This window comes from Sus scrofa, chromosome 10 (assembly GCF_054392235.1).
Source record: "Sus scrofa isolate SSC_HxYL_T2T_F1_AM1 chromosome 10, Sscrofa_HxYL_maternal_Yorkshire_Landrace_v2.0, whole genome shotgun sequence".
NCBI classification, from domain to species: Eukaryota; Metazoa; Chordata; class Mammalia; order Artiodactyla; family Suidae; genus Sus; species Sus scrofa.
In genome coordinates, this window is record NC_139392.1 from 51,246,203 (window position 1) to 51,274,143 (window position 27,941).

Here is a 27,941-nt window from a genome sequence, read left to right on the forward strand (position 1 = left end):
TCAGAATCCTGGACCAGAAGTGGAAGAGGGGGAGTAGGAGGGAGGGGAGAGATTGTAGGAGGAGGGGGGGAGAGGATGCAGGCACAGGAGGAGAAAGAGGATGGGGAGGAAGGAAGGTCAAGTCAGAGGAGAGATGGATGTAGGAGAAAAGGTGGATGCAGGAGGATGGAGAAAGCAGGTGAGTGATGAGGAGCATTAAAGACAGGACTGTGAGGAAGAAAATAAAATTTTGATGCATGGGGAGGGGGATGATGGAGGAAATGTAGATGGAGGAGGGAGAGTGGGAGGACCATGCACGAGGAGATGGAGGAGTGGGAGGTGGATGGAAGAGAAGGAATGTGAGATAGAGAAGGGGCTGAAGTAGATTTTCAGGTCCAGGCCAGCCAACAGCCTGATCTACTGGGATCCACGTGGTGTCACTTAAAAATGTACCCATGTGAGCCACTGGTTTGATGCTCAGACCCAGAGAAATCTGGGAGCTGCTCTTACCTGGGTGGTCCATCGCTGGCCTGAGTCATGTCAAACCCAGGAACTTAGGAGTCCACATCATTATGTTCCCTGAACTCCTAAGAGGGATAGAGAGAGGAAGAGTGAGCAAGGTGAGGGTTGGGGGACCAAGCCTTCCTGAGTTTCCAAATGCCCGAGTCCATCACCTGACAGGTTAGAGCTTCCCCTGTCATCTTCCCCTGCCATCCTGTCCTGCTGGGTTACAGCCCTGCTCCTGGAGATAATGAGTCTCTAGATACAGGCTCAGCATGAACTGTGACCTCTGCCCTCAGCCCTATTGTTGTTGGAATAACAGTGACCCAAGAGTTCTGTGTTCTGCCTGGCACTCACTTTTTTCTTGTCCCCAGGCAGTTGGAGGCCCTGTGGTCTCCGACCTGCTCTGACGCTCGCCCGTTTCTCCACCTCTCCCACCCCATCCCTGGGTGCATTTCCACCAAAGAGGCACAGCTCCAGCAGCGAGAGGTCACAAAAGTAAGTGTGACTTGCACTCTCACCACATACTGACACTAGGGGACAGGGGCCTCTGGTGGGAGCCTGGAGTGCTCTGGTCTGTAGCCTAAGTGACAAGGACCTTCAGCACCAACCAACTGAAGATGCAGCCCACTCAGGGATCTGTGGTGTGTGGGATGCTTTCAGAGGTGCCTGAATACCTGTGAGGAGCCTGAGGTCTGAGCTCAGACCACTGGCCCAGAAAAGGAAGGTGGGGAGGAGTAGTGAGGAGAGAGGATGCAGGAGGAGGAGGAAGAGGTCGACGTGCAAGGAAGCTGGATCAGGTGGAGAGATGGATGTAGGAGGTGGAAGGATGAATAGCTGGTGGAGGAGCCATGGATGGGGAGGAGGAACGTGGAGGACTGTTGCGGAGGTGGATGAAGGAGACACGGGCCCTGGGAAATGGGCAGAATGTAGCATTGAGACCATTGTGGATGAGTGTGGATGTTGGAGGAATGTGGAAAAGTGGTGTTGGGAGGCGGACATTAGGGAGACAGAGGAGGAGGAGGTCAAGAGGGGTGAATGGAGGGACGAGGAGCAGCACCGGGCAACTGCAGAGGAGGAGGTCTGAGTTCAGGCAACTCTCCAGGGCCCACTTGTTCCTCAAAGCCCCTTCTTTGGCCTAAATCCTAGAGGTTGCTCATCCATCCTGCCTGAGATCAGAGACCCCAGCTAGGTGAGCACATGTGGTCTGTGAGCTGGGGTGGGGACACAGAGCCTCACCCAGTTCAGCATGCTGTCCCCCATCGTTCCATGTGTCATCTGACCCACAGAACCCAGCTGTGTTCCCCATTGGCTAGACCCTCTTTGTGTTGTCCCACAACAGATGTGTCCCACCACATCAACATGGAAAATGAGCCACTTCCCCCTGTGACTTGTTCACAAGTGTGAACCTAGGGATGGTCTCATAGCACAGTGGCCACCTGTGGTCAAATGTGTCATCCTGTCCCCAATCCTGCCCTCCTCCTGATAGGCTAGCACTCTACTCTGATTCACCAGCCAGAATCAGCTGAGAGTTAAGAAGAATGGAGCAGATGGGAGCCTCCTGTCCTAGAGACCTCTGGTCCCCACATCCCAATCTGCCTCCCCAGTGGGCACATCTGGGGTAGGGGCATGGTTAGGGAAGAGCTTAGTGGGCAGGAGCAAAGGGCTGTTCTTGGCTGGGTGAGCACCTGATATTATTTAAACCTGTGCAACTTCCACTCCCACCTTCAGAGCCTCTTGGGGCCCAGAAAGTGGGGAATCTGACTCAGAGCTTTTTTCTTAAAATTCACACATCAAATGCAATTGCTAAAGTATACGACTGAGAGGTTTTTAGTGTATTAGCAGATCCATGCCACAACCACCACTATTTCCACCTTCCACTACCTCATCACGTAAAATCTCTTAGTATCAGATACTCCCACTCAGCCCTCCTGCAGCCCTGGGGACTGCTGACCTCTTCCTGTATCTCTGGGCATGGCTCTGCTGGATCGGGCTCCTCCTTGGAAACTCAGAACAGGCAGTCTCTGTGCCTTCTTTCTTTCCTGAGCATCATCTCTGTCCATGTTGCAGCATGTGGCAGTGTTTCACTCCCTCTCTGGTTGAATGATGTTCCTCCACATTCTGGTCATCAGGCCATCTGTCCAAGGAAACTTAGATGGGGCCCACCTTTTTGTTCTTGTGAGTTGCTCTGCTATGAACATACATGTTTAGACGTCTGCATCCCTGTCTTCCTCTCTCTTGGGTTTATATCTGGGAGTAGAACTGTTGGGTCATGCAGCGGCTCTTCATTTAACTTTTGGAGAAAGGATTTGTTTTCCATAGACATTGCACCACTTTACAATCCTGTCAGCCATATAAGAAGTTTCCAGCTTCTCACATCTTCATTTAATCAGTAACATTCACTCCAGTGGGGAGACGTTCAGCCCTCTGGTGGCTTTGATTTGCATACCCCTGATGCTAATATTGAGCCACGTCTCCTGTGCCTGCTGGGCTTGTTCTCTAAAGTTGGGTTGACTTTGGAGAAATATCTATCCGGGCCCTCTGCCCATTGTCTACTTGGTCCGTTTCTATAGTGGAGTTAGGAGTTTGGCCATATTCTGTACACCGGGCCCTTATAGGTCAGGTCATTCTCATATTTTTATGAATTGTGTGGGTTGTCTGAGCCAGCAGGAGCCTCCCCACCTGGCAGCTGCCCTCCCCTTGGCATACCTGAGCCAGGAGTGCACCCCCATGTGCTGCAGGACAGCCATTTCCATGGACCTCTGGGCCCCCTTCTTGATCTCCATCATCTCATTGTGATAGGATCTCCCAGGCTGCTGGGAGGGGTCTATTAAGTGGAAGTGTTAGGATGTTTGGGTTGTCACCTACCTAGGCAGCACGGTTTTCTCCCCTCTGATCAGATAGATGGGGAGCCTCCAACAGGGAGCCCACTTTAACCTGTTGGTGCTCTGGAGCTCTTCCATGAAGTGGAATATTATGATTTTTGTCTTGCAGCATCAAACATGGTGAAGATGGAGACTCTGCTGGCCCTGGAACGAGCAGAAATAGTGGCCAAGTATGAGCAGGTGAGGCCCCAGAGGGAGTGATGTCACTAGGAGCAGGTGCAGCTGTGGCAGGGGTCAGAGACAAGAACAGACAGGGAGGCCTGGTGGGGACCAGAGCCAGGTAACAGGTGCGGCCCAAAGGGGCATCATCATCAGCAGGAGCAGGTACATCACCCAAGTGGGAATTATAGCAGCCCAGGTGCAGACCACAGCCTGAAGGGGCAGGTGAGGCCCAGGAATGGAGTCACAGCCCATGGGGGCAGGTATGTTCCTGGTAGGATCGGATCCAAGGTTGAGCAGGTGAGGCCCATGTGGGGGCCAGAGGCAGCAGGAGCAGATGTGTCCCAGGCAGGATCAGAACAGGTAGGAGCAGGTAAGGGGCAGGGTCTTATGCTGGGCCTGTTGTCAGATGTTCCTTGGCGCCCAAGGACACCCTGCATGTAACTTCATCTCATTGCACCATCTGGGTTTCAGGGGCACCAGTCAGGGTCTCCAGCGGACCCGGACCCATGGGATGATTCTGACCTCTCGTGCTACAAGGTCACCTACAGGTTAGTATTTTCACTATGAGTCATCTGGACACCCCCTCCCTCTCTCCTTGGGAAGGGTTGCATTTGGGGAATCAACTCTGGAGGCAGGACCCTTCAGCCTAGCTCAGGGCCTCTAGCCCTGGTGGCCACTGGGGACCAAGGTCCACACTAGACTTTGGACAAGAGTGCACAGGGGAGGTAGTACAGGCAGAACTGGGGGCTGGGCCAACATGGGCCTCAGCTCTGTGGCCTCCACATCCATACTGGGGAGAGCCCAGGGCATCCATCCAGCAGGGTCAGGGCCAGGCTGGTCTGCAGCGGCTCTACAGAGCGTGGCCACAGGGAGGGGGCACCTGGCCAACAAGTCTCCGAGGGCAGTGGGCCCAGACAGGGGGCCATGTGGGGACAGCACAAAGGGCAGTGAGATATTGCTTTAGAGAGATGGTCAGGGGACAGTCATGCAGAACCTGGAAGCTCATGGGTAGGTGACAGAGGCAGGTGGAGTTTCATCCCTTGTCTGGTGCCAGGAGACACAGGGTAGGAGGCATGGCCCAGCCATGATGGGTGAGGGGAGACTGGGCCAAAGTTGCTGGGTCAGCTCTGGGAGATGCTGCTCACCTGTCAGGTCAGGAGTGGGGGTGCACAGTGCAGAGGGGGTGACCAGCCCCATTGGAAGTAGGGGCTCCACCTGGGGTGCTGCAGTCTGCTCCAGAGCTGGCATCCTCCTTGGGTCCTCCTCTGTTTCTGGGTGTCTCTGGTTAAGATGGGGGGTGGCAGGGGCAGGGGTTTCCAGGCACCTGGTTCCCACAGCTCTACTTCTCCTGCCTTGCAGATGGGAACAGCCTGGCCTCAGCACCCAGGGCCTCAGCATCCATGGCCTCAGCACCCACAAGGCGAGGGTGAGAAACCATCTGTGCTATGCTGGTGGGAGGTAGCCAAGGGGTGTGGCTGTGGTTCCCTGCCTGACCCCAGAGCAGCCAAAGGGTCCTTGGGCTGTGAGGGGTCTGTGCCTTCTTGCCTCCTCTAAGATCATGGCCCTGAGTCAGGGCCACTCTAGGGAAGCTAGCAGCTTGGCTGACACCACCATGTCCCCTTTTCCAGCAAAGAGCCCAGGACATTAGGCGAGCCACTAAGTGGGTGAAGATGCTGAGGAACTGGAGTAAATACCAGGGCAGTCGAAAGGTAGAAACCTGAACATCCTGACCCTGAAGAGAGCTGCCCTGGGTCCCCTGGGGCTTCCCTGGCCACTCTGGCCCAGGACACCACAGGGTGGACCAGACATGCCCACGCCACATGTAGAGACCAGCCCAGGTCCAGGCAGAGGCAACTTCTCCTGAGCATCCATTGTGCCAGGTGTCACCTGCACCTGTTTTAGGGCCCCTTCTTTCCTGCAGATGCGCCGGCGAGTCTACAAGGGGATCCCCCCACAGGTGAGAGGACAGGCGTGGTCTCTGCTCTTGGATCTGGAGAAGGTGAAGGTGGAGAACCAAGGGAAATACCAGGTATGGCCCATCCACCTGTGCCTCAGGGACCCTTCACCCATCCCCAGATTTCCTGGCCCCTCCCAGGCTCACAGGCCCAGGGCCCACTTGTCAGGAAGTCCCTGCCCACATCCTCACTGAGTCCCCCTGGCCCAGTGCAGTCACTGAGTCCACAGATGGACAGGTACCACCTGGCTTCACACTAAGGCCTCCCAGAAACCTGAGGGGGACAGAGTCACACAGAAAGGAACAGAAGCCAGGAGGAAAGAGCAAGGAGACCCTCACACAAATCTTGGAAGGAGATGGCCAGACCAGATGAACACAGGCCTGACTAACTTGGGACAAGAAACAGGTCTCAAACCATTGATCCAGAGAGGTCCCTGCCCCCAGCCAGTTCCTGACACTCAGCCCCTGTCCCCAGTGTACCCGAGGTCCCACAGCTCAGGGTGGATGCTCTATGCACCTGGTTGAGCAGCATCATCAGGGGAAGTGAAGGGGGAGCAGGTGTGATAGTGGCCATAGGTGTCCGAGTTGCTCAATGATGGGCAGTCTGAGAGGCCCAGAGCATGGTGGGCATCCACTGACACTGTGGGAAAAGAGCCAGCATCACACTCGGTCCTCATGCTCTCAAAAGGTCCTGAAAACCAGGCATGGGCTCCTTTTCTGGCCCTCTGCCTCACCCAGCCTGTATGTGGTGGGACTGGGAGGGGTCAAGGGACAGAGGCCCAGCTGCCCTCCCAGCCTCCCCACTGCCCTGGGACACCCACACCTGGGAGAAGCCTCCCAGGAGATAAGCCCAGGGCCAGGGTGGCAGCACTGTCATCCTGGACTGCCTTGTGTGGGCTGGGGGAGGAGGGAGGCTGTTGGCCTGGTCATTGTGTCACTATTGGGTGGGGGTCTGAGCCTTGGAGAAGCCACAGGCTGATCATCCACAGGCCGACGTCCCCTGCCCAGTGATGCTGGACACAGGCTGTGACCTGGGCACCCTTGTGACCCTACCTGGCTTCAGAAACAGGCAAAAGAAAGATTTCTCCAGAAAACACTTGTGTTGAACCAGCAGCACCTGCTCTGCTGTGGCAGTTGGTTAGTTTTAGGCTTTTTACCTCGCTATCCCCTACCCTTGACTCTACCCACAGAGAATGAAGGAGCAGGCCAGGCTCTACTCTCGGGACATCAAATATATTGACATGGACGTGAGCCGCACCTTCCAAAACAATATCATGTTCCAGGAGCGGTATGGCATCAAGTGAGGATGCTGAGCCACTGGTCCCTGGGCAGAGGGGCAGGGGGTGATGGTCAGGGGTCCTGGGGGAGGGGAGACTCGAGGATGAGGCTGGAGCTGAGGTGGCAAGAGTGGGGCCTGTGCAGAGCACCTGCAGAAGTAAAAATGCACAGGGCAGGCACCCTGAGGGAGATTGGCTGTGCCTTCATAGGTCAAAAGGCCCCCGTGTGGAGGGGAGGGTCCCTGGGCAGCAGAGAGCAGGCTGCACAAGGACATAAGAGGATAGAGTGAGTGTCAGATGGGTCCAGATGTCACCTCATTTAGATCTTTGTCTACTTTTTTAGACCATCTGCATCATTTCTAAAAGTAAAGTGGGATGGAACCTGCAATGCTATCACCCCATCCTACATTAGTGATCCTTGCTCCATCCAGTGTTCCACACACACCACACACTTGACCAGTGGAAGGCTATGTTTATAGCGAGCCCCATTGTCCCCTTTCCAGGCAGCAAGCCCTCTTCAATGTGCTCACAGCTTACTCTGTCTACAACACAGTGAGTACCCACCCCTGGCCAGCCATCCCACAGTGGCCCTGCTTCTTAAGTGGCCTGTTGGCACCAGCCAGCATGCCAGCTCTAACAGCCACAGAGGTGATGCAAGGGGAGCTCTGCTCTCAAACTGACATGGATGGCTGGGGTGCATACCCCACTTTTAGGACAGAAATGGCACATTATGCCTAGGCTGTGCCAGCCCATGAGCTTGGGAATGTTTTATAGCAAGTTCACATGGGCCTAAAAAGCATTGCTATGGTGGTGACACTTGAGTTTGAATCCTGAAGATGCCATTTCATGAACCAGAATCTTAACAGGGATGAGAGTTCCCAGCAACCCAAACTCCTGTGTGGCTCCCTGGAGGTGGCTCCGCACCCCACCTGCACTTTCCAGAATATTCCCTCAAGGAGCACCAGCTGAGATGACCACACAGGATGACCAAAGTGGGGTCTGCAGCTGCTCCACCACCACCATGGCCCTCCAAGCCTCACATATGCCTGTAAGCAACCCCCACCTGCCCTCATGGCAGGACCTCCAAACCTTGCTGGTCCTCAGCACCCGGCATGCCTCGTCTGAAAAAGGGGGCCATGGGATGGTGCCCAGGCACAAATGGGAGACCATCCAGTAAGTAGCTGAGGAGCAAGTGCCAGGGAGAGGGTGGTGGAGGCCTCCAAGGGGGTCCCTGCAGCCATATCTGACTCTTGCAGGAGGTGGGCTACTGCCATGGCATGAACCAGATTGTCGCTGTCCTGCTCATGTTTCTTAATGAGGAGAATGCTTTCTGGGCACTGGCTCAACTGATGGACAACAAAAGACATGCCATGCATGGTAGGTGACTACCCTGGAGAGCTGGATGTGACTCAGCGACAGGAGTCGCCCTGCAGAGTTCCCCCCAGCTAACAGGGACTAGCTTGGTCCATCTCCCCATCAGCAAAGGGCACCAGCTCCCCCCACAGCCCTCTGTGTCCCACAGCCATGGCCCTCAGCCCTGTCCTTGTCCAGACCACACCATCCCTGCTGGTCCCTCTGCCTCTCTTTTGCCACCCACCAGGCCACCTCCAACCCCACCCCAAGCCCCTGATCAGAGGAGGCCCAGGTGGCAGTGTCTCCCTGCTGTACCCCCTCCCCCCGCCTAACTCTCAAGCCCAGGAAATGTTCATGCACACCCCAACCCCCATCCCATGGGCCACATAACCTGCCCCTCAGTACTGGGGTCCTCATCCCCTTCCGCAGCCACAGTGGGGAGGGGCTGTGCCAGAAACAGATACCTGCCTGATGCTCAGCACTGAGCACCTGCCAAGCTGGGCCTCTGTGAGCAGGTTCTCAACCCTGGGCCACTCCAAGCCTCAAAGGCAGTCAGTCATGTCTGGGAAGATCCATGTAGCCAGGCTGGGGTGGGCCTTGCACACTGGAGTCACTACCTGGGGAGGAGGCCTTGGGCTCCCAGGACACACAAGCCCTTGCCAGGCTCACCTCTGACTTCCAGTGGGGGCGGTCCTTGGGGCTTCTCAGGCTTCTTCATTCCGGAGTTCCCAAAACTTCAGAGATTGCAGGCCCATCATGATAAGATTCTGGAGAGGACTCTTCCCAAGCTGAAGAGGCACCTGGTGAGTAGAGGCAGCCCTCAGAGAGCCTGGCCTGCCTGCACTTTCATCTTTCTTGTCCTGGTGCAGCCAGGTCTGAGCTGGGATCCACTGGTTGAAGGGGGTTCCTGCACAGGGTCCCCAGGCGGGGAGGACTCGGGCCATTCAGGCCAGCCCTAAACATTCTTTCCTCTGTCAGGACAAGGAATACATGTACACAGAAATTTATACTAAGCTGTGGTTCCAACATTGCTTTATTGACCAGGTAAGTGTACCCAGGGAGACTAGGTCCCCAAGAGGCATCCCCCCAGGCAAGCCCAGAGCCCTGGGGAGGGGGCGTCTGGGGTCCTGAGGCTGAGCCATCTTCCCCTGGGCTCCTGTAGGGAAGGCTGGGTCAGGCTGGGGGGAGGGCAAGCATGTGCCCACACTGCAGTCAACCCCAGGCTCCTCTGAATATCTCCTGCAGAGCATGGGGCTGTCTTTTGTCCCCAGGACAGTGGAGGTACAGGCCAGGCTGGCTGGGACCTCCTCAGTCCACTCAGTTAAGAGCTGTACGGCTTTTTTGGAGGCAGCCTGTGGTACTGCAGAACCCAGAGGCAGTGGGAGCTCCTAACCTGTGCTGGGACACCCCCCACACACACCTCATGCCCTGCTCAAACCGCCCCTCCTGGGCCTGCTGTCCCCACAGACACCTTTCTCACTCACACTAAGACTATGGGATGTATACATCCTGGAGGGGGAGCGAATGCTCACAGCCATGGCCTATACAATCATCAAGCTGCACAGAAGTGAGTAAGCCCGAGCCTGGGCCACTCAGGCCACAGAGGAGGGCCAGCCAGGACTCAGGCTGGGCAGGGTCCCTGGAGAGGTGGCAGGAATGGGGCTGGCTCCTGGTTGTGGCACTGCTGTGGCTCTCCTGGGCCCAGCCGATCATGCATGCTGCCCCCAGGGAGGGGCCCCAGGGTGGGGGATGAGCCTTCCCAGTGGGGGCCCTGTTGGCTTGATGACATCCCCATCCCCAGAACACCTCCTGAAGCTGCCCCTGCAAGGCCTGTATGAGTTTCTTCAGGACAAGATCTCCGGGCCCTGGGCCCTAGAGGATGATGCAGTGATCAAAAAGCTACAGGCATCAATGGCTGAACTGCACAGGAAGAACTGGGACCTACCTCCCCCAGGTGGGCTCAGCAGGGGTCTTCTCCTGATTCCCCCTCCAGGGCCGTGACCTGTGGAGCATCCCAGGGCCTTCCTGTTCACCCTGTCCACCTCCTGGTCTGCTCTAAGGCTTGGCTGGCAGGGGTTGGGCCCCAGGGCAGCCTAAGCAGATGCTGACCCTAACCTTACCCAGCCTGAGGGATGGTCTCAGGGTGAGGCCAGGGTGGCCATTTGGGCCACCAGGAGGCCCACCTTGCACAGACAACGCGGCCTGGGGGAGATTCTGATCCAGTGTGCTCACTTCTAGCAAAACCTGAGGAGTTCCCCACGAGGACCCTGGGCGTGGAGCGATCATCCCTGGAACCCAAGCCTTGCCCAACCATTATAAGCATTAAGGAACTCTCTGGAGAAGACGGGCCTGACCTCCCTGGCCCACCTGCTAAGCACCAGCAGCCCGGACCCTCACACAGCCAGGCCTGCCTAAAGGCTGAGGAACACCAGCAAGAGCAGACCATGGCACCACAACTCCGTTGGAGGGCCCGAGAGCCACCACGTCTGGCCTGCCCGTTTCCACCCCTGGACATACCTCAGGACCGGATGTGGCCGTGGAGATGGGCTTCTCTTCCCAACATCCCCAGGAACTATGAGTGTCCCCTCAAGTGGCCAATTGATATAGGATTCGAGCCCGAGTGTTGGGACCTTTGCCCCTCAGCACGGGCCAAGGTCGCCCTCAGGGCCACATTGCAGGCCTAGCCCTGCAGTCCCACAAAGGCCTCAGCCACAGGTCCTGCCCAGGCCCACTGAACACGCAGCCACGGGGCCCAGGACACCCCTCCTGACCCATAGCAAGTGCAGCCAATGCCCCTCCCAGGGCCGTGATCAGCACGGCCAAGATAGGATACGTGGTTTCAATTTCATTACAATTTGTAACGCTACTCCATCATTTTGCAAATGACCCTCTGACATTATCTATGACATAAAGGGCATTTGTGATGAAGTTTTTGACAAAAATCCAGTGACTTCTAGGATTTGTCTTTCAAATGACATGCATCTAGCCACTTGTAGCATGAAATTATTGAATCCCAAATCCCAGTGTCCACCACAGGGTGGCAGAATTCATCTTCTGCCTCAGTCATCAGGCTGCAAGTATTCATGGAGCAGACACTTCCAAAAACATCTAAGCATTCCTATTAAGGAGCTCTAATGGCAGTGTACCAGTAATTTCCCACTATAAATCTCCTAGAGCTAGTTTCATTTCTTTTTTGTTACTATGATGCAAAAATGGTAGTGGTGAATTTGGTAGGGTTTGCAGCATGTCTCTAATGACCTTAGACCATGTTATTTCCAGAAACTGGCCTAATTACTTCAAACCCTTTAGTTTGGCTAAACAGAAGAGTTCTATTTGGCTAATTCTATTTACCACAGCTTGCCTAGTCTCCCAAGCTTCTCCCTCTGAGACAAAAACTATTATGAAGTTGTCAATATAATGAATTAACTTACTTTAGGTATGGTAATACATAAGTCTTTTTTAAAAAGTATGACAGTATGCTAAATCTATATCTTTGGGGGAAAATAGTAAACCTATACTGTATTCTTTTGCATAGAAAAGTAAACTATGCCTGACGGTTCTTTGTTTCTAAAAGTTAATCTGGAAGCATAAATGTATGCAAATTGCAATTAATTTTCAAAAGAGTAATGAGTCTTTCTAGAAGGCAAAACGAATTATAATGTTAGAATCATATCCTGGCTCAGAAATACATATCGAATGCAAATCATTAACAAAACATGAATTAGCCCAATTTCACAAAGATATATTTAGAATAAGGATATTTCAATATAAAATATGGAATCCCTGCTGTGGCACAATAGGACTGGCAGCACCAAGGACACAGGTTCAATCCCCGGCCTGGCACAGTAGGTTAAATAAAAGATCCTTTGTTGCCACAGCTGTGGAGTAGGTTGCAACTGCATCTCAAATATGACTCCAGGCCTGGGCACTTCATATGCCACAAAAAAATGTTTCAATTAGGATCATTTTAGTTGTAAATGAAAGGAAGATCAAATGAAATTGTTTTTAAATGTAAGGATATTTGTTGACTTGCTTATGTAAATGCAAACTCCAAAACCTGGACAGCCTCAGAATGCACTGATAAAAATGATCAATTATACTATAATAAAATCCTTTACTTTTTGTATTCTTATCCCACTTGTCAGTATTGAATTTATCTTAAATCTTACAGCCTGAGCACTAGAAGGAGTACAATCTGTAATAATTCAGAGAAGAGCCTCTTTCTATGACACTGGCAGAGGTAATTGACCCTGAATATTAGGTGGAAAAGGAGAAGCTATAACACTGGTGTTGGGAAGAATATTTTTGAAGAAGTGATTAGACCTTGTATGGTAAGGTTCTGGACTAGACCTCCAGCTAAGTTACAGAGATCAGTTGAGCTGTGGGTGAAAAGTGAAGCCAGGAAGAACTGCCACTGAAGGAAGAAGATGAGAAGTAGAAAATGCAGCTCTAAGATCAACTGCAGTAGCAAAGGAAAGAGTTCACCACTCTAACCATTTCTTTTAATTTACCCTCAGAAACAGGACCCTAGAGGTGCCATAAGGGGCATAAGGGGTGGACTATGGTGAATATGGTAATGTATTGCCCAGCTCCCCTTTCAAAAAGAATAATATATTGCTCCTATTGCTGGCAGTGCTGGTAGCAGACAACCTCTTGAAGATCTGAATATGCCTCCTCATCAGAGACCTCATGTCCTTATCCAGAGCTGTCTCTCATGGCTTTTGGATCAAGAAAGTTTCAGGCATCACTAGAGATCAAATAGGAAACAGAGTCTTGTTCAAGAAGGAAGTCGCTTGTTCAACCAACAATTGCAGAATCTAGGAACATATGTGGAAATGGACCTTTTAGCTATTGGAATGGAGAAGGGAAAATATAAGCCTTCACATGGGAAATTCCATTAGCATGGGGGTTTTCCCCCATGAGTATGGCTACCATGAAGTACAAAATGGCCAAAGCTTACTTAGCACATACTGTATACTAAACATACAGGAGGGTATTCCAAACTTTCAGTCTAGGGTGTCCCACATGGTTCTACAGCTCAGCCTTCAGCAGGAAATACCAATTTTCCACTCAGTTAATGATTCTTGGTGATGGAAGCTATAATGACACAGTGAATTCTATGATGGCAAGTGATTTGGTTTAATTTACTATATATTGTGCGAACTTTTTAGAGATGATGGTGAGTGGAGTAGTCTGGCAGTGAGTGGATCATGGATTATGTTCCTTGAATAATAAAACAGAAGAACTACAACAGAGGGAATAAATATACACCCAGAGTATATTATGACACGATGCTGTCTCCCTCAGGTTGAGATGGTTTTGGTTTTTTGTTTCTGTGTGTTCATTTGTTTGCTTGTTGGCTGTGCCAATGGCAGGTGGAAGTTCCTGAGCCAGCAGTGAAACCCACACCATATCTGTGACCTGAGCCACAGCAGTGAAAACACAGGATCTTTCATCCATTTTTCCACAAGAGAACTCTCAAATTGAGGAGTTTTAATGACCTAAGATGCCACAAATTTTTTTTTTCTCTAGAGAATTGTGCCCTATGAGGGAGTTAGTGGTGGCCTTTACTAATGGAATTTTGGACACTCAGCAGGGACAGGAGCCAGACAAGAATTGGGAACAGGTAGCTTCTATTGCTCATTGTGTCTATACAGAGCTTTCTTCTCTGCCACATTGCACAGTGACCATAAAACTGAATGAAAAGAATGACCAATATCACATTCTGATTTAAAGCACCTTTCCTTTCTACCAACTTTTGCAAAAATTGATTTTTTTAAGAGGCAAGCAGCTGAATATTATTCCATAACAATCCTTCTGTTTCCCACTTCCCAGCAATACCACTGCTTTCATATACAATCTCTATTTACCTATTTTTCTATTTTCTCAGGTTTCCATCTAGTTCAATTAGTGTATCTAATACTAGAGTGTCTAAATTACTGCACTATTTCAGACACCACTGCCTTATAAAAAAAAAATCACCCCCCAAATAGTGGCTTAAAACATCAACATTTACTATTATTTCATATGTTTCCAGTGGGTTTGGAATTTGATCAGTTCATTTGGGTACTTCAGGCTCAGCATCTCTTAGGAGGTTGCAGTTAGAAATTTGCTAAGGTCTGAGTTGCCATTGTGGAGCAGCAGAAATGAGTCCAATCCATGAGGATGTGGGTTTGATCGCTGGCCTCTCTCAGCAGGTTGGGGACCAGGTGTTGCTGTGAGCTGTGGCGTAGGACTCAGATGTGGCTTAGATCCCATGTTGCTGTGCTATAGACCATCAGTTGCAGCTCTGATTGACCCCTAACCTGGGAACTTCCATATGCCACAGGTGTAGCCTTAAAAAATGAATGAGTGAATGAATGAATAAGTAAATAAAAGAAATTGGGTGAGACTGAAGTAATCTAAAATGATTTATTCTTTTACTAGATGTTTAGGCTGGAAAGCTTCGAACACGGGAGACTGAAATAGGTGTTGCTTCCTAATAGAAAGGGTACTAATAGAATAGCACTAGTGTTTGCATGTTTTCTTGGAGGAAAGGCCATGTGAGGACAGAGTGAGAAGTTGGCCATCTACAAGCAGGGAAGAAAGGACCCACTAGAAGCCAACCCTGTTGTTGTCACCTTGATCTTGGAGGTCCAGCCTCCACAACTGTGAGAACATAACCATTGTGTTAATAAACTTTCCCAGTCAGTAGTGTTTTGTTGTGGAAACCCTAGCCAATAATCTGACAATGATGATAATGGTGGTGATGATGCAATTTAACCTGAATTGGTGAATACAGAAGGATGAATGAACTGCCAGATTTGATTCAGAACAATCTTCACTCTCAACCCATCATCAAAGGTGGATATTTTCCATATCCATAGATTTTGGAATAAATAACACATCAGATATTTTGAATAAGAAATCTGAAATATCATCCAAAAATAACTGGTGTACACCTTCAACCTAACCTTCCTCTGAGGAATCTGAGAGCATTTACCAAAGGAATTGTGCTCTGTGCAAATGGAAATACTCAAATCATTCAGGAGGTTCCATGAAGTAGGTTCTAAGCTAACACTCACTCATGGGTGGCACTATACTAGCATCCTCCATTGGTTGTTGATGTGAAACAAGAAGAATGCTAGATATTTTTGCAGAAAGACGTGTTTACTGGGGGTCAGCAAGAATTTCAATTTGAGGCCTGAAATCATGACAAACCATATGCAATCCCCATCAGGGCAAGAAAAGGTGAATGCTCTACAGAGGATAAAAGAGAGTTTGGACTGAGAACTATGTCTAGATACTTACAACGCATCATGACAGTGGGAAAAAAAATTACGTATACATGTATGTGTAACTGGGTCCCCAGGCTGTACAGTGGGGGGGGGGGGGGCGGCGGCGGGGAAGTGTGTTGGGGTAAATAAGAATAAAAAATAAATTTAAAAAAGGAAAAACAGAGAGTTTGGGGAGTTAAGTAAATAAATAATGAGCCCATGGCTCTTCATGGGCTGAACAACTTGCAAGGGAAGAAGTCTATCTTATTCCTGCTGGGCTCTGCTATGTTACAGGCCATAAAAGTTCTTCCTTCTGGTCACCTAATTCCATTGAATTGAGTATATGTTAATTAATTTTAACAACAAAGGCAGGGAATATTGATTCAGCACTCTCATAGTGGACCAGTTCTTCATATCTAGTAGACCATGTGTCTTCTTCAGAAGGCATAAATTTCCATCTTGTGTCCCAGATGCCTGAGTAAACTTGTTGTAAAGGACTGAGTAGACGTATTTGGAACAAATCTCCTTTTCCAAAATAGGAAAAAGAAGCACCATATTCTTGTGATACCAAAAGATTTGATAGATGCAGAGAGTAAGTCTTGTCATATTCCCACACAACTTACTTATATGATTTAGGAATAAAATGGAGAGACAGGTTAAATCCATGTGGAAAATGGAAGCTTAAAAAAATCCTGTATCATAAATGTTTTCTTTGTGTGAGTTTTCTTTATATGATAAAATGCTGCAAGGCAGTGTCAAAGGATGTGTTTGATTATCATCTTTTAACCTCTTCTTTTCCCTAGGCAGGCCTCACCTGGAAAATGATAAGCCTCATTTAAGTAATTACATAGATCAATTGGAAAAACTAAACTGTCTTTTGTTTGAATTGCTCTATAACAAGTTGGTACATCAGTGATTCCAGGTAGGGGAAAAATAAAAGAGGTTGGGATTTAGGAAACCTGAGTAGTTAACTTAATTCTGCCAGCATCAGAATGTGCAGTTTTAGAAATGTTCCTTTCCTTTTTTCCATGTCACAGTTTCTTTTGATGAAATGTAAAGAGAATGAAATAGATACTCTCCCACAAAACACTCAATACGCAATGCCTAAGATTTTATTGTTTATGTGTAGGTCAAATACTGGTCTCCACATAGATGAATTCTCAGAAAGCTTATTTATAATATGATCTAAAAGACAGGATAAATATCCTTCTTGTGGGGAATCATGCCTGATACTTTGCAGAGACTTCTGCTTTTGAAGGTTTTTAAATTAGAAAGCTAAGAGCTTGGAACTGAAACAGCAGAATCAACCTTTCAATTCCACAACTTACTGGTTACAGCATCCTGGACAAGTGAAATAAATTATTCTAAGCTTCAGCTTTCATCTCTATATATTGGAAATAATGCATTCATGTCATAAATTTATGTTGAGATGAAATATGAAAAGGAATTGCAAATAATAAGAGCTCAGTGCATGACACTTCTTACTAGCAAATTTAGGGCAGATTAGAAATGGACAGGATGGAGTTCCTGTCGTGGCGCAGTGGTTAACGAATCCGGCTAGGAACCCTGAGGTTGCGGGTTCGATCCCTGGCCTCGCTCAGTGGGTTAACGATCCGGCATTGCCGTGAACTGTGGTGTAGGTTGCAGACGCGGCTCGGATCCCGTGTTGCTGTGGCTCTAGCGTAGGCTGGCAGCTGCAGCTCCGATTCGACCCCTAGCCTGGGAACCTCCACATGCCATGGGAGCAGCCCAAGAAATGGCAAAAAAAAAAAAAAAAAAAAAGACAAAATAAAAAAAAAATAACAAAACTTCTTTGTAGTATTAGTCCCTCATTTGCAAATATTCAGTGTTTCCCCTCAGCCTAATTAAGTATCCTTTGTAGTGTTGTAATAAAGATCTTTGATTATCTGACTTTTACCTACTTTCCTAATTTAATCTCCCAATATTATTTTCTATTTCAAACCAAAAAGGTATCCTTTCCATAGGCTTGAAACCACCAAGCTATCCCAGGCCGATGCCACCACCTAGTGGTAGGGCCTCTAAACTTGTAACATCTTCACCCCTTCACTTCTAAGAGATAAGGCAAACACGACTTTTTCCCCCTGCCCTTCACTCTCGTATAGAGTTTATTTATTTTCCTCTTTCTCTTCAGCATTTCTATCTTTCCTCTCTTCTTATCCCCCATGCAAATTATCTTTTCTGTCTTTATAAGCCAATGTAAGCCCCGGTCAGAGATTTTCTATGTTCTATAAAAAGGAAAAACGCAAGTCATAAGTCATGTGAAAACAGAATTAAAGAAATACTGATAATAAACAAACTAACCATCGTCTGAATGATAACATGGGATGCTTAAGTCTCTTTACTCACCATTCATCAAACCAGAAATCAAGTCTCAACTAAGGCTTGTACAATTTACTTTACTTATATTTGCTCTCCCTGAACTGTCCCCTCCTGATTAACTCTTCCCTCAGATCCCACCCAATCCTCATACCAACCCACCCCAGATCCCCAGCTCACTGAAGTGCAGTGATGAACCACGCAGACCCTGATGGATCTCTCTCATCACCATGGAGAGAACTGTTTGTATGTTCTTACCACTTCTACCCAGAGTATAAGGTAAAATGCTTTGTTCACCTGTCTTTACTGTGTCTGGCCCAGTGTCTGGCACAGAGGAGATCCACACCTGCTGAGTTCATGAGTGGACAGATGGATTTGGATTAAGGCTGGAAGGCAGGACTGAAACAGGGGTGGGGAAGTAAGGCGTGGTAACATGGGAACATCCATCCATCACTGTAAGCTTCACAGAAAATCCTGGTGCAGCCACCAGGCCAATGAAAATGTTGCAGATGGATGCCCTGAAAATGGCTCTAATTTCCAGCAGCTGAGAAACATGTCACTACTCACCTAAAAATGCTTCCAGTGTGGCTTCAAGTGATGCCAGATCAGTGTCCCTACTGCAGAGTTTCTTAGAAGCACTATGCTTGAATATCCTAACAAGGAGTAAAGAATGGCTGATTTTCCCATGTTGTCTGTAGAAGACAATCATAAATTTACCTCCATATAGAACATAAACCTTTGGAATTAAGCAAGAATTTTGGCCAAATAGTTATCTGTTGCTTTTTAAGGCTGTACTTGCAGCATAAAGAAGTTCCCAGGCTAAGGGTTGAATTGGAGCTACAGCTGCTTGTGTATGCCACAGCCACAGCAACTCAGGATCCAAGCCACGTCTTTAACCTATACCACAGTTCACTGCAATGCCAGCTGCTTTAACCTACTGATTGAGGCCAGGGATGGAACCCGCATCCTCACGGATACTAGTCAGATTTTTTTTTCCACTACATCACAATGGGAACTCCCTGGCACAATATTTAAATCTTGGACTTAAAGATTAAAAAAAAAAACACTTAAAATGTGACATATACTGAGTCTTCCTATGCTTGAATACATTTTTTGAAATAAAGAGCTCCTCTCAGCTAGGAGATGAGGAAAAAAAAAAAAAAAAAAAAAGAAAGCAACTTTCTGATCTTAGCTATTAGCTGCATCACTCATTTCAAAAGCTCCTTACCAGGGTCTCAGGATAAACACCTACAAATTGAACAACTGAAAAAAAAAAGACACAGGTTGGCTTCATCATCTATATAATTTGGCTTTGACCAAAAAAAAAAAAAGCTCACCTACAGCAATTTACCACTCATAAAGATTAAACTGACACCTGGCCTTATGGCTTCCTTCTATTAAACCAGGTCCTTTAGGCCACAAATTAGGCCATGCAGATAACATTTAATGCAGCAGTAATGCACAAATTTGCTTAGGTTTCTTGATTCTATGTAAAATCAGCCAACTTGGTTGGAAAACAGGTGCAAGTAGGTCTGATGAGGCAGTTAAAATATTCTGTAACATCCCTTTCATGTCTGTCTAACATTCAAAGAAATGACTGCTTCAGAGATGACTCAACAGCTAAGCCTAGAGTCATACACTAGGAAGGCATGGGATCCATGGAACAAAAACAGTATTACTTTACATGCAATTTTTATTTTTTAATTTGAATTTTTTATTCTTTTGTCTTTTGGGCCCACGGCCAGGGCATAAGGAGATCCCAGTCTAGGGATGGAATCAGAGCTACAGCTGCAACCTTTAGCCACAGCCACAGCAACACAGGATCTGAGCCACTTCTGCGACCTACACTATAGCTCACAGCAACACAGGATCCTAACCAAGTGACACCAGGGATTGAACCCACATCCTCATGGATACTAGTTTGGTTTTTTAACCACTGAGCTATGACAGGAACTCCTGCACATAATTTTTAGATTCCTCTTCTGGCACCTGTCCATAACATGGATTTAAATGATCTATTAACATGATGAGACACCATTAGAAGTATTTCTAGTAACTAATGAAAAGATACAAATGAATACATAAACAGGTGGCCTGAGAGATTTTCTGAAGTTTTCTAACAATCTCACTTCCTTTCAGAGTGACAAGGAATTTGGCTCATTTAAGCTAGTCATTTTTCAAGGAATGAATACACAAATGCACACTTTATTCAAGTCAAACCTTAGAATGAATGTGTTAAGTGCCATGTATGACATAATTTTTTTTTTTTACCTTTTTTTTTGTCTCTTTGCCTTTTCTAGGGCCACTCCCATGGCATATGGAGATTCCCAGGCTAGGGGTCTAATCCGAGCTGCAGCTGCCAGCCTACGCCAGAGCCACAGCAACATGGGATCCGAGCCGCGCCTGCAACCTACACTACAGCTCATGGCAATGCCGGATCATTAACCCACTGAGCAAGGCCAGGGATCAAACCCACATCCTCATGGTTCCTAGTCAGATTCGTTAACCACTGAGCCATGATGGGAACTCCTGTATGACATAATTTAGGGTTATATTAATTGCTTTTAAAAATTATGTAATGTTTTAAGTACTTTTGCACTCATGAAGTTTAAATACACAGCAAAGAAAGGTGGATAATAATTCTACTTTTGGCACCACATTTGTCCTTCTAAAACACAAAGCCAAACATCAGAATTAACCTAGAGACCTGGAGAAACACATTTTATGAGTAACTGCAGAAAGTGGATGTGTTGGAGCACCACAATTCTAAGAGTAATATGGAAAAAATCACCTTTACCTACTTTTAACACTTACTGATAGAAATCTTCTTAAACTACTGAAATCTCTTTCTGAATGTATGAAGCCTTAAGAATCTGATTTTGTAAAATATATAAAAATAACTGAAGATCATCTCTTTTAAATCTTTTCAGATTCTAACAGCAACTGTAAATACACAATTAAACAAACAAACAAAAAACTTCTCTACCGGGCACCTGGGAGTTGCCTAACAAAAACCATTTAATAAGACCATAGTTCAGACACACACAAAAAAACTTTAACTGCATAGAAAATACTTATGAGTTTACTTTCCTAATGCATAAATCTGGTTCTTGTTTTCAAAGCCCCACAATTCACATCAGTGGGAACAAAAAATCTTACAGACACAACAGAAAGTTAACTTCCTAGAGGAAAGCGCTTGGGGTAAGAAACACCACTGAAAGATCCAGGATCTCTTTTTCTTTTCTTTTTTTTAATAACCTTACTAGTTTCTCTTCCAAAAGAGAGACCACAATAAACTGATAGCACAGTTTCAAATGTTTAGCCCAGAGATTTGGCCAACCACACCTATTCTAAGTACATTCAACCAACTCCAACTCAAACCTCAGAGCAGCACTCCTTCAGGTCACAAAACATCCAGTGGAACTCGGTAACTCCATCACAAAGATACTATCCCTTACCAGTTGATCTCTCTTGACATCACACCTACATTCTGAATATTTCACAAATTGGAAGCAAAGTGCAGGTTCAGATCAGTGGAGTCTTTGCTGACTCACCTTTTACCTACGAAAGCAGGGCAGGGCACACATGTGAGATTTCCTAGCTCCTCTGCACCAGAAGTTCTCCTGCCTGGGCCAATACTCTGCTTTCCAGCAATGGCTCCAGGGCCAAACCTGGTGTGGCCCGGGTCGCCACCGGCTGCTCCTCACTCCAGCTCTAGGGTGAGTACCATTCTGATCAAAGACAAATTATCTGCTCCTGCCGCTCTGCCTCCCCCCACACAAACCTGCCAAAATCCAGGGCCAGCCCTGAACTCTCCAAGTGGACCAGCACCTAGGCACCCCCGCAATCTGGTAGGGCGCTTTCTTTCCATCCACTTCCCCAAACTTAAGAGGTCTACTGCCCAGGGCTGGGCAGAAGCAAGGCCCCACAGAGCTGAAAACCCACAACAGTGCTGCAGCAAGTTGCCCCTGCCACAGGCACAAAGGGCTCGGGGCCTTGGCCAGGCATTCCTAAGGAGTGCGGCACCACTTACCCCTCACCCACCACACAGGCCGCAATGTGGTTTCTCTTAAGCTTACCTTAAAGTTGGCCTCAAGCTGAGGCGGAGTTCACCAGGGGTGTACTCTTCCTTTCAGCGCGCCCTCCGGGGGGGGGGGGGGCAGGTGGGCAAGGGGCACTGCTTGGCGGGCAAGTCCTCATGGTCTTGGCAGATCCTCCGCAGGGCTCCCGGAAGGCTCCGAGGTCACCCTTTGTTCTTCAGCCGGGCAGGCGCGCATGGCCCTGCTTGCAGGCGCGCATGCCCAGTGATCTGCATTTGCTCTCCACCCACCCAGCTCCTAGGCCCCCTGCTCGTCTCCCGTGTCTCAGGATCCCAGCGCACAGAACAGAGGGCCACGCCCACAAATGCCGGTTGCTTTCTCCACCGTGGAGTTTCAACCTGACTTTCCTTCCCTAGAAGCAGGATTCACACCTGGTGCAGGGTTGGGGCTCTGTCCCCCTGCCTTGGGTCAGGGATCTTCCTGCAGCTCTGGCAGCCAACTGCGAAGTAGGAGACAAGCAAGTGCCCTGGGTAATCCAGAGATGCTCCTCCGAGGAACAGTCTGACCCTCCCTCTAGGGCCAAGTTTGGTTATGGCCAGCACACAGATTTGTGCAGAGAATTAATATAGAATATGTTCTCTTCTAGGTGTTTGATGGTGTCTTGTCTTAGCTTTTAAGTCTTTACTCCATTTTGAGTTTATGTTTGTCCGTGGTGTGAGGGTGTCTTCCAGTTTCATTGATTTGCAGGCATCTGTCTGGTTTTCCCAGCACCACTTAATGAAAAGACTTTTTCCCATTTTATATTCCTGCCTCCTTTGTCAAAGATTAATTGACCAGAGGTGTCTGTGTTTATTTCTGGCTTCTCTGTTCTGTTCCTTTGGTCTGTATGTCTGTTTTGGTACCAGCACCACACTGTCTTTACTTTAGCTTTGTAATATTGTCTGAAGTCTGGGAGAGTTATGCCTCCTGCTTGGTTTTTGTTGTTGTTGTTGTTGTTCCTCAGGTTTGCCTAGGCAGTTCTGGATCATTTATGCTTCCATATAAATCATTGGATTGTTTATTTTAGTTCTATGAAAAATGTAATTGATAATTTGATGGAGATTACACTGAATCTGTAGATTGCTTTGGGTAGTATGGACATTTTTATGATATTAATTCTTCCAACCGAGGAGCATGGAATATCTCTCCATTTCTTTGAATCCTCTTTAATTTCCTTGATTAATATTTAATAGTTCTCAGCATATCAGTCTTTAACCTCCTAGGTCAGGTTTATTTCTAGGCAGCTGATTTTTTTTTGGGTGCAATTTTAAAAGGTATTGTAATTTTGAATCCCTTTTCTAATATTTCATTGTTAGTATACAGAAATGTAACTGTTTTCTGAATGTTAATCTTGTGCCCTGATACATTGCTGAATTTGTTGATCAGTTCAAGTAGTTTTTGTGGGGAGTCTTTAGGGTTTTCTATTTGTAATATGTCATCTGTATGCAGTGACGATTTTGCCTCTTCTCTTCAATTTGGATACCTTTTATTTCTTTTGTTTATCTGATTGCTCACGTTAGGACTTCCAATACTATGTTGAATAAAAGTGGTGAGAGTGGGCATCCTTGTCTTGTTTCAGATTTTAGCAGAAATGCTTTTGGCTTTGCTCCATCGAGTATTATATTTGCTGTGGGTTTGTCATAAATGGCTTTTATTATGTTAAAGTATGTTCCCTCTATACCCACTTTGGTAAGAGTTTTTATCACAAATAAATGTTGGACTTTATCAACTGCTTTTTCTACCTGTGGTTTTTGACTTTTCCTTTGTTAGCGTGGTATATGATGTTGATTGATTTGCACATGTTGAACCATCCTTGTGGACCTGGGATGGGTCCCACTTGGTCATTCATGGTGTATCATCTTTTGGATTCAGTTGGCTAAAATTTTGTTGAGAATTTTTGCATTTACATTCATCAAAGATATTGGCGTGTAGTTTTCTTTTTTGGTAGTATCTTTATCTGGTTTTGGTATTAGGGTGCTGGTGGCTTCATAGAATGTCTTGGGAATGCTCCTTCTTCAACCTTTTGGAAAAGTTTAAGAAGGATGGGTATAAGTTCCTCTTTGTATGTTTGGTAGACTTCACTGTGAAGCCACCTGGTTCTGCACTTTTGTTTGTAGGGAGTGTGTTCATTATATATTCAATTTCATTTCTAGTGATTGGTCTGTTCAGTTAATCTGTTTCCTTTTGATTCAGTTTTGGCAGGCTGTAAGTCTCTAGAAAGTTGTCCATTCCTTCTAGGTTGTGAAATTTGTTGGCATATAAGTGCTCATAGTATTCTTTTATTTATTTATTTATTTATTTGTATTTCTGCAGTATCCATTAAGATTTCTTCTTTTTCATTTCTTATTTTGTTTATTTGGGTTTTTTCTCTCCTCTTCTTGGTGAGTCTGGCCAGAGGTTTGTCAATGTTGTTTACCTTTTGAAACAACCAACTCCTGGTTTTATTCATTTCTTCTATTTTTTTGCATCTCTATTTTATTGATTTCCTCTCTCGTCTTTATGATTTCCTTCCTTCCGCTGACTTTATGTTTTGTTTGTTCCTTTTCTAATTTATTTAGGTGGTGAGGTAAGCTATCGATTTGAGATTTTTCCTCTTTTTTGAGGAAGGCCTGTATCACTATGAATTTCCCTCTGAGCATTGCTTTTGTGGCGTCCCATAGATTTTGAATGGTTGTATCTTCACTATCATTTGTCTTGAGGTATTTTTTAATACCTCTTTTGATTTCCTCACTGACCCATTGGGTTTTAAGTAGCATGTTGTGTAGTATCCATGTAGTCGGTTTTTTCTCATTTCTTTTCCTGTGGTTGATTTCTAGTTTCATGCCATTGTGGTCAGAGAAGATTCTTGAAACAATTTCTATATTCTTAAAAGTTGTTGAGGTTAGCTTTGTGCCCCAGTATGTGATCAATTCTTGAGAATGTTCCATATGCATTTCAGAAGAATGTATGTTCTGATTTTTTTGGATGTAATGTCCTGAAGATGTCAATTAAGTCTAACTTTTCTATTGTTTCCTTTAGGATCTCTGTTGCCTTATTGATTTTCTATGTATAGGATCTGTCCATTGATTTGAGTGGGGGTATTAAAGTCTCTTATTATTGTACTCCCATCAATTTCTCCTTTTATGTCTTAGTATTTGCTGTATGTATCTGGGTACTCTGACATTAGAGGCATATATATTGATGACTGTAATATCCTCTTCTTGAATGGATCCGTTATCATTAAATAGTGTCCTTCTTTTTCTTTATGGCCTTCATTTTAAAGCCTTATTTTGTATGATATAAGCATTGCAACTCCTGCTTTCCTGTATTGTCCACTGGCATGAGATATCTTTTCCCATCCCCTCACTTTCAATTTATATGTGTCCTTTACCCTAAGGTGAGTCTCTTGTAGACAGACGATTGTAGACTCTTGCTTTTTTAATCCAATCTGCCACTCTGTGTCTTGATTTGATCATTCAGTGCATTGACATTCAAGGTAATTATTGATAAATATATATTTACTGCCATTTTAATCCTTGTTTTCCAGTTGATTCTATGTTTCTCCTTTGTTCTTTTCTTTGGTTGGATGATTTCCATTGATTTTATGCTTGTGCATTTTTCATTTTAGTTTTTGTGAATGTAATGTTTGGTTTTGATTTGTGGTTGCCCTGCTTTTTAAGTATGTTAACTCCTTGCTATACTGGCTTGCATTAGCCTGATAGTCATATAGGCTCAAACACATTATTTTAAAAAAGAGTCTAGATTTTCTTACTCTCCTTCCCCACATTCTATGATTTTGAGGTCCTTTTTTTAGCATCTTCATGTCTGTCCTTTTGTTATTCCTTGTGTTTATCATCACTTTTACAATAGGGTTTTTTCCCTTTTATATCTGTATACTGACTGAAGTGATTTTCCAGTTGTGATTTCCTCCATCCTATTTCTTCTTCTTTTTTATTTTAAGAAGAGGCCCTTCACTATTTCTTTTAGAACTGGTTGAGTAGTCCTGTGCTCTTTTAGCTTTTGTTTTTTGGAGAAATTATTTCTCCTATTTTAAATGATATTCTTGCAGGGTAAAGTATTCTAGGCTGAAAATGTTTCCTTTTTAGAACTTTGAATATGTCTTGCCACTCTCTTCTGGCCTGTAGTTTTCTGTAGAGAAATCAGAAGATAGTCTTATAGGAGTTCCCTATAATTAACACTTGGTGATTTTCTTGCTGTTGTTAGAATCCTCTTTTCTTTAAATGTTTCCATTTTTATTATAACATGTCTTGGTGTGGGCCTGTTTGGGTTCAACTTGTTTGGGGCCTTCTGTGCTTCCTGTATCTTAATATCCATTTTCTTTAGATTTGGAAAGTTTTCAGATATAACATCTTCAAATATATTTTCAATCCCCTTTTCTTTTTCTTCTCCTTCTGAAATTCCTATTATGTGTAGATTGGCCCACTTTCTATTATCCCACATTTGCTTTCATGTTTTTTCATTTGGTTTTCTGTCTGCTGTCCTGATTGGGTGATTTCCATTATTCTATCTTCCAAGTCATTTTTCATTCTGCTCTTCAGTGCCTTTGACTCAGTTTGCATCTCTGCAAGTGAATTTTCTAATTTTTCTTGGTTCCTCCTTATATTTTCTAGTTTCTTTCTAAAGGAATCTGACTACTGTTTATATCTGCTCTTAATTCCTTCAGTATTTTCATTATCTCCCTGTTGAACTCAGTGTCTATTACACTGCAGAGGTCTGGTTCATTGTTTGCTGCTTTAGGTGAATTCTCCTATTCTTTTAACTGGGAATGGTCCTTGAGCTTCTTCATTTTGCTTGTTTTTCTTTTGCTGTGAGTTTAGGGAAATCAAACTATAGTCTTGGAGGGCTATTTCTATGCAAGAGCAGCCCTTTGTGTTTTGTGGCAGGTTACTATTTATTTTTGGCACGGGAGTTTGGATATTTGCTGTCTCTTTCTTCAGTGTGAGCAGGCTGCTATCCCCAGGGTGCTGAGTGTGTCTTCAGGGAGAAGGAAGCAATGGGTAGGGCTAGTTTTTAGTGGCTGCTTGCTGGGCTCTTGACATTACAAGGACCTGCAGGAAGGTGGTGAAGGTACTCCTAGTTGCAGGACCCTGGAAGGTGGTAATGAGCCTCAGGCAGATTTAGGCAGTGCCTGGATCATTTGGCAGTGGCAGCAGCCACCTGTAACCAGCACAAGAGGTGCCCAGTCTCCAGCAGCACGAGCAAATAGCCTCTTACCACCCGTAGCCTGCACCAGAGGCACCCCAACATCTGTAGAGTCCATGTGTGCAGTGAAATAGATTTATATCGTGCTCTGCCCCTCCTCCTCTCACCCTCTCAAACAATGGTGCCTTGCCTCTCCTGTGGGCCCAGACCTCCTCCAGGGTTTCCTCTGCTGTGGCATTCTGCTCCTCAGCCAGTGGCACACCACTCCCTAGCCCCTCAGGCTGTCTCCACACAGCCATCCCTAGTCATTTTCCTGGAACTGACCTCTGGAGCCTGAGTCTCAGTGCCCAGCCCCTGCCCAAGTGTCTCAGGCTGTGGTGTCTGGGGCAGTGGTGCAGATGATCTGTGCATCTCTCATTCAACTTTGCCCTCCTCAGTCCAGCTGCAGTGCTTTTCTCTGCGACTTTAAGATCCCTCTGTCTTGGCTGTTCTCCCCATCAGTTAGGTGGCTTCCCAGGGTACAGCTTCCTTTTCTCTTTTGCAGATCCTTCTCAAGAATGCTAGCCCCATCCTGATTCCCTTTCTCTCTCTCTCTTTTTTTCTTTTTTTCTAATCAGTTTTGTGGAGAATTTCTTGCCCTTTCTGGAGGTTTAAGTTCTGCCAGCATTCAGATGTTTTGTGCAAATCGCTCTACAGGTGTATTTTTTTGATGTGTTTGTGGGAGAATGTGAGCAAGACATCTTACTCCTCCAACATCTTGATCCTTCTATGTTCCTCTTAATTTCAGTTTGGCATAAAGAATAGTTGATACATTAGTGGGAAAAAGAAATGCCCATACAGAAATGGGTGCATGTGAAATTGGTGAAGGATGAATAAAGTCCATTGACTTTCCTTGTCAGCATCCTCATCTTAACACTGTACCATAGTTTTTACAAGATGTTACCACTCTAGGAAACTATATATATATAGGATTTCTCTGTATTTTTTCTTATAACTACATGTGAATCTACATTATT

At 46.4% G+C, this 27,941-nt stretch overlaps 1 protein-coding gene and 1 long non-coding RNA gene across 18 annotated transcripts in view; one reads left to right on the top strand and one right to left on the bottom strand.

Moving 5' to 3' along the window:
• Nucleotides 1-12,243, top strand: part of LOC110258393 (USP6 N-terminal-like protein) — a 56,641-nt gene extending 44,398 nt beyond the window's left edge. For 5 of the 16 annotated variants that reach the window (XM_084979638.1, XM_084979639.1, XM_084979640.1 and 2 more), the window contains 14 exons: nt 855-978; nt 3,475-3,545; nt 3,999-4,075; nt 4,887-4,953; nt 5,449-5,556; nt 6,672-6,781; nt 7,262-7,310; nt 7,614-7,806; nt 8,015-8,135; nt 8,820-8,914; nt 9,090-9,155; nt 9,579-9,678; nt 9,913-10,065; nt 10,350-12,243. In XM_084979638.1, coding sequence (XP_084835764.1) covers nt 6,772-6,781; nt 7,262-7,310; nt 7,614-7,806; nt 8,015-8,135; nt 8,820-8,914; nt 9,090-9,155; nt 9,579-9,678; nt 9,913-10,065; nt 10,350-10,795 — 1,233 coding nt within the window. In that variant the 5' untranslated portion in view covers nt 855-978; nt 3,475-3,545; nt 3,999-4,075; ... (1 more) ...; nt 5,449-5,556; nt 6,672-6,771 and the 3' untranslated portion in view covers nt 10,796-12,243. Of the gene's footprint in view, nt 1-854; nt 979-3,474; nt 3,546-3,998; nt 4,076-4,886; nt 4,954-5,155; nt 5,237-5,448; nt 5,557-6,470; nt 6,619-6,671; nt 6,782-7,261; nt 7,311-7,486; nt 7,807-8,014; nt 8,136-8,819; nt 8,915-9,089; nt 9,156-9,578; nt 9,679-9,912; nt 10,066-10,349 lie in introns of those variants that run through there. The other 11 variants (XM_084979630.1, XM_084979631.1, XM_084979632.1 and 8 more) reach the window with 7 other exon arrangements.
• LOC110258392 (uncharacterized) overlaps nt 1-21,963 on the bottom strand; it is a 35,280-nt gene extending 13,317 nt beyond the window's left edge. Inside the window, exons 1-5 of one of the 2 annotated variants that reach the window (XR_014817646.1) lie at nt 21,784-21,963; nt 8,781-9,082; nt 3,349-3,509; nt 2,435-2,617; nt 490-566 (exon numbers count right to left, since the gene is read on the bottom strand). This is a non-coding gene — a long non-coding RNA (uncharacterized LOC110258392). The remainder of the gene's footprint in view (nt 1-489; nt 567-2,434; nt 2,618-3,348; nt 3,510-8,780; nt 9,083-21,783) is intronic. The other variant, XR_014817645.1, reaches the window with a different exon arrangement.
• Between the last annotated feature and the right edge of the window lie 5,978 nt (nt 21,964-27,941).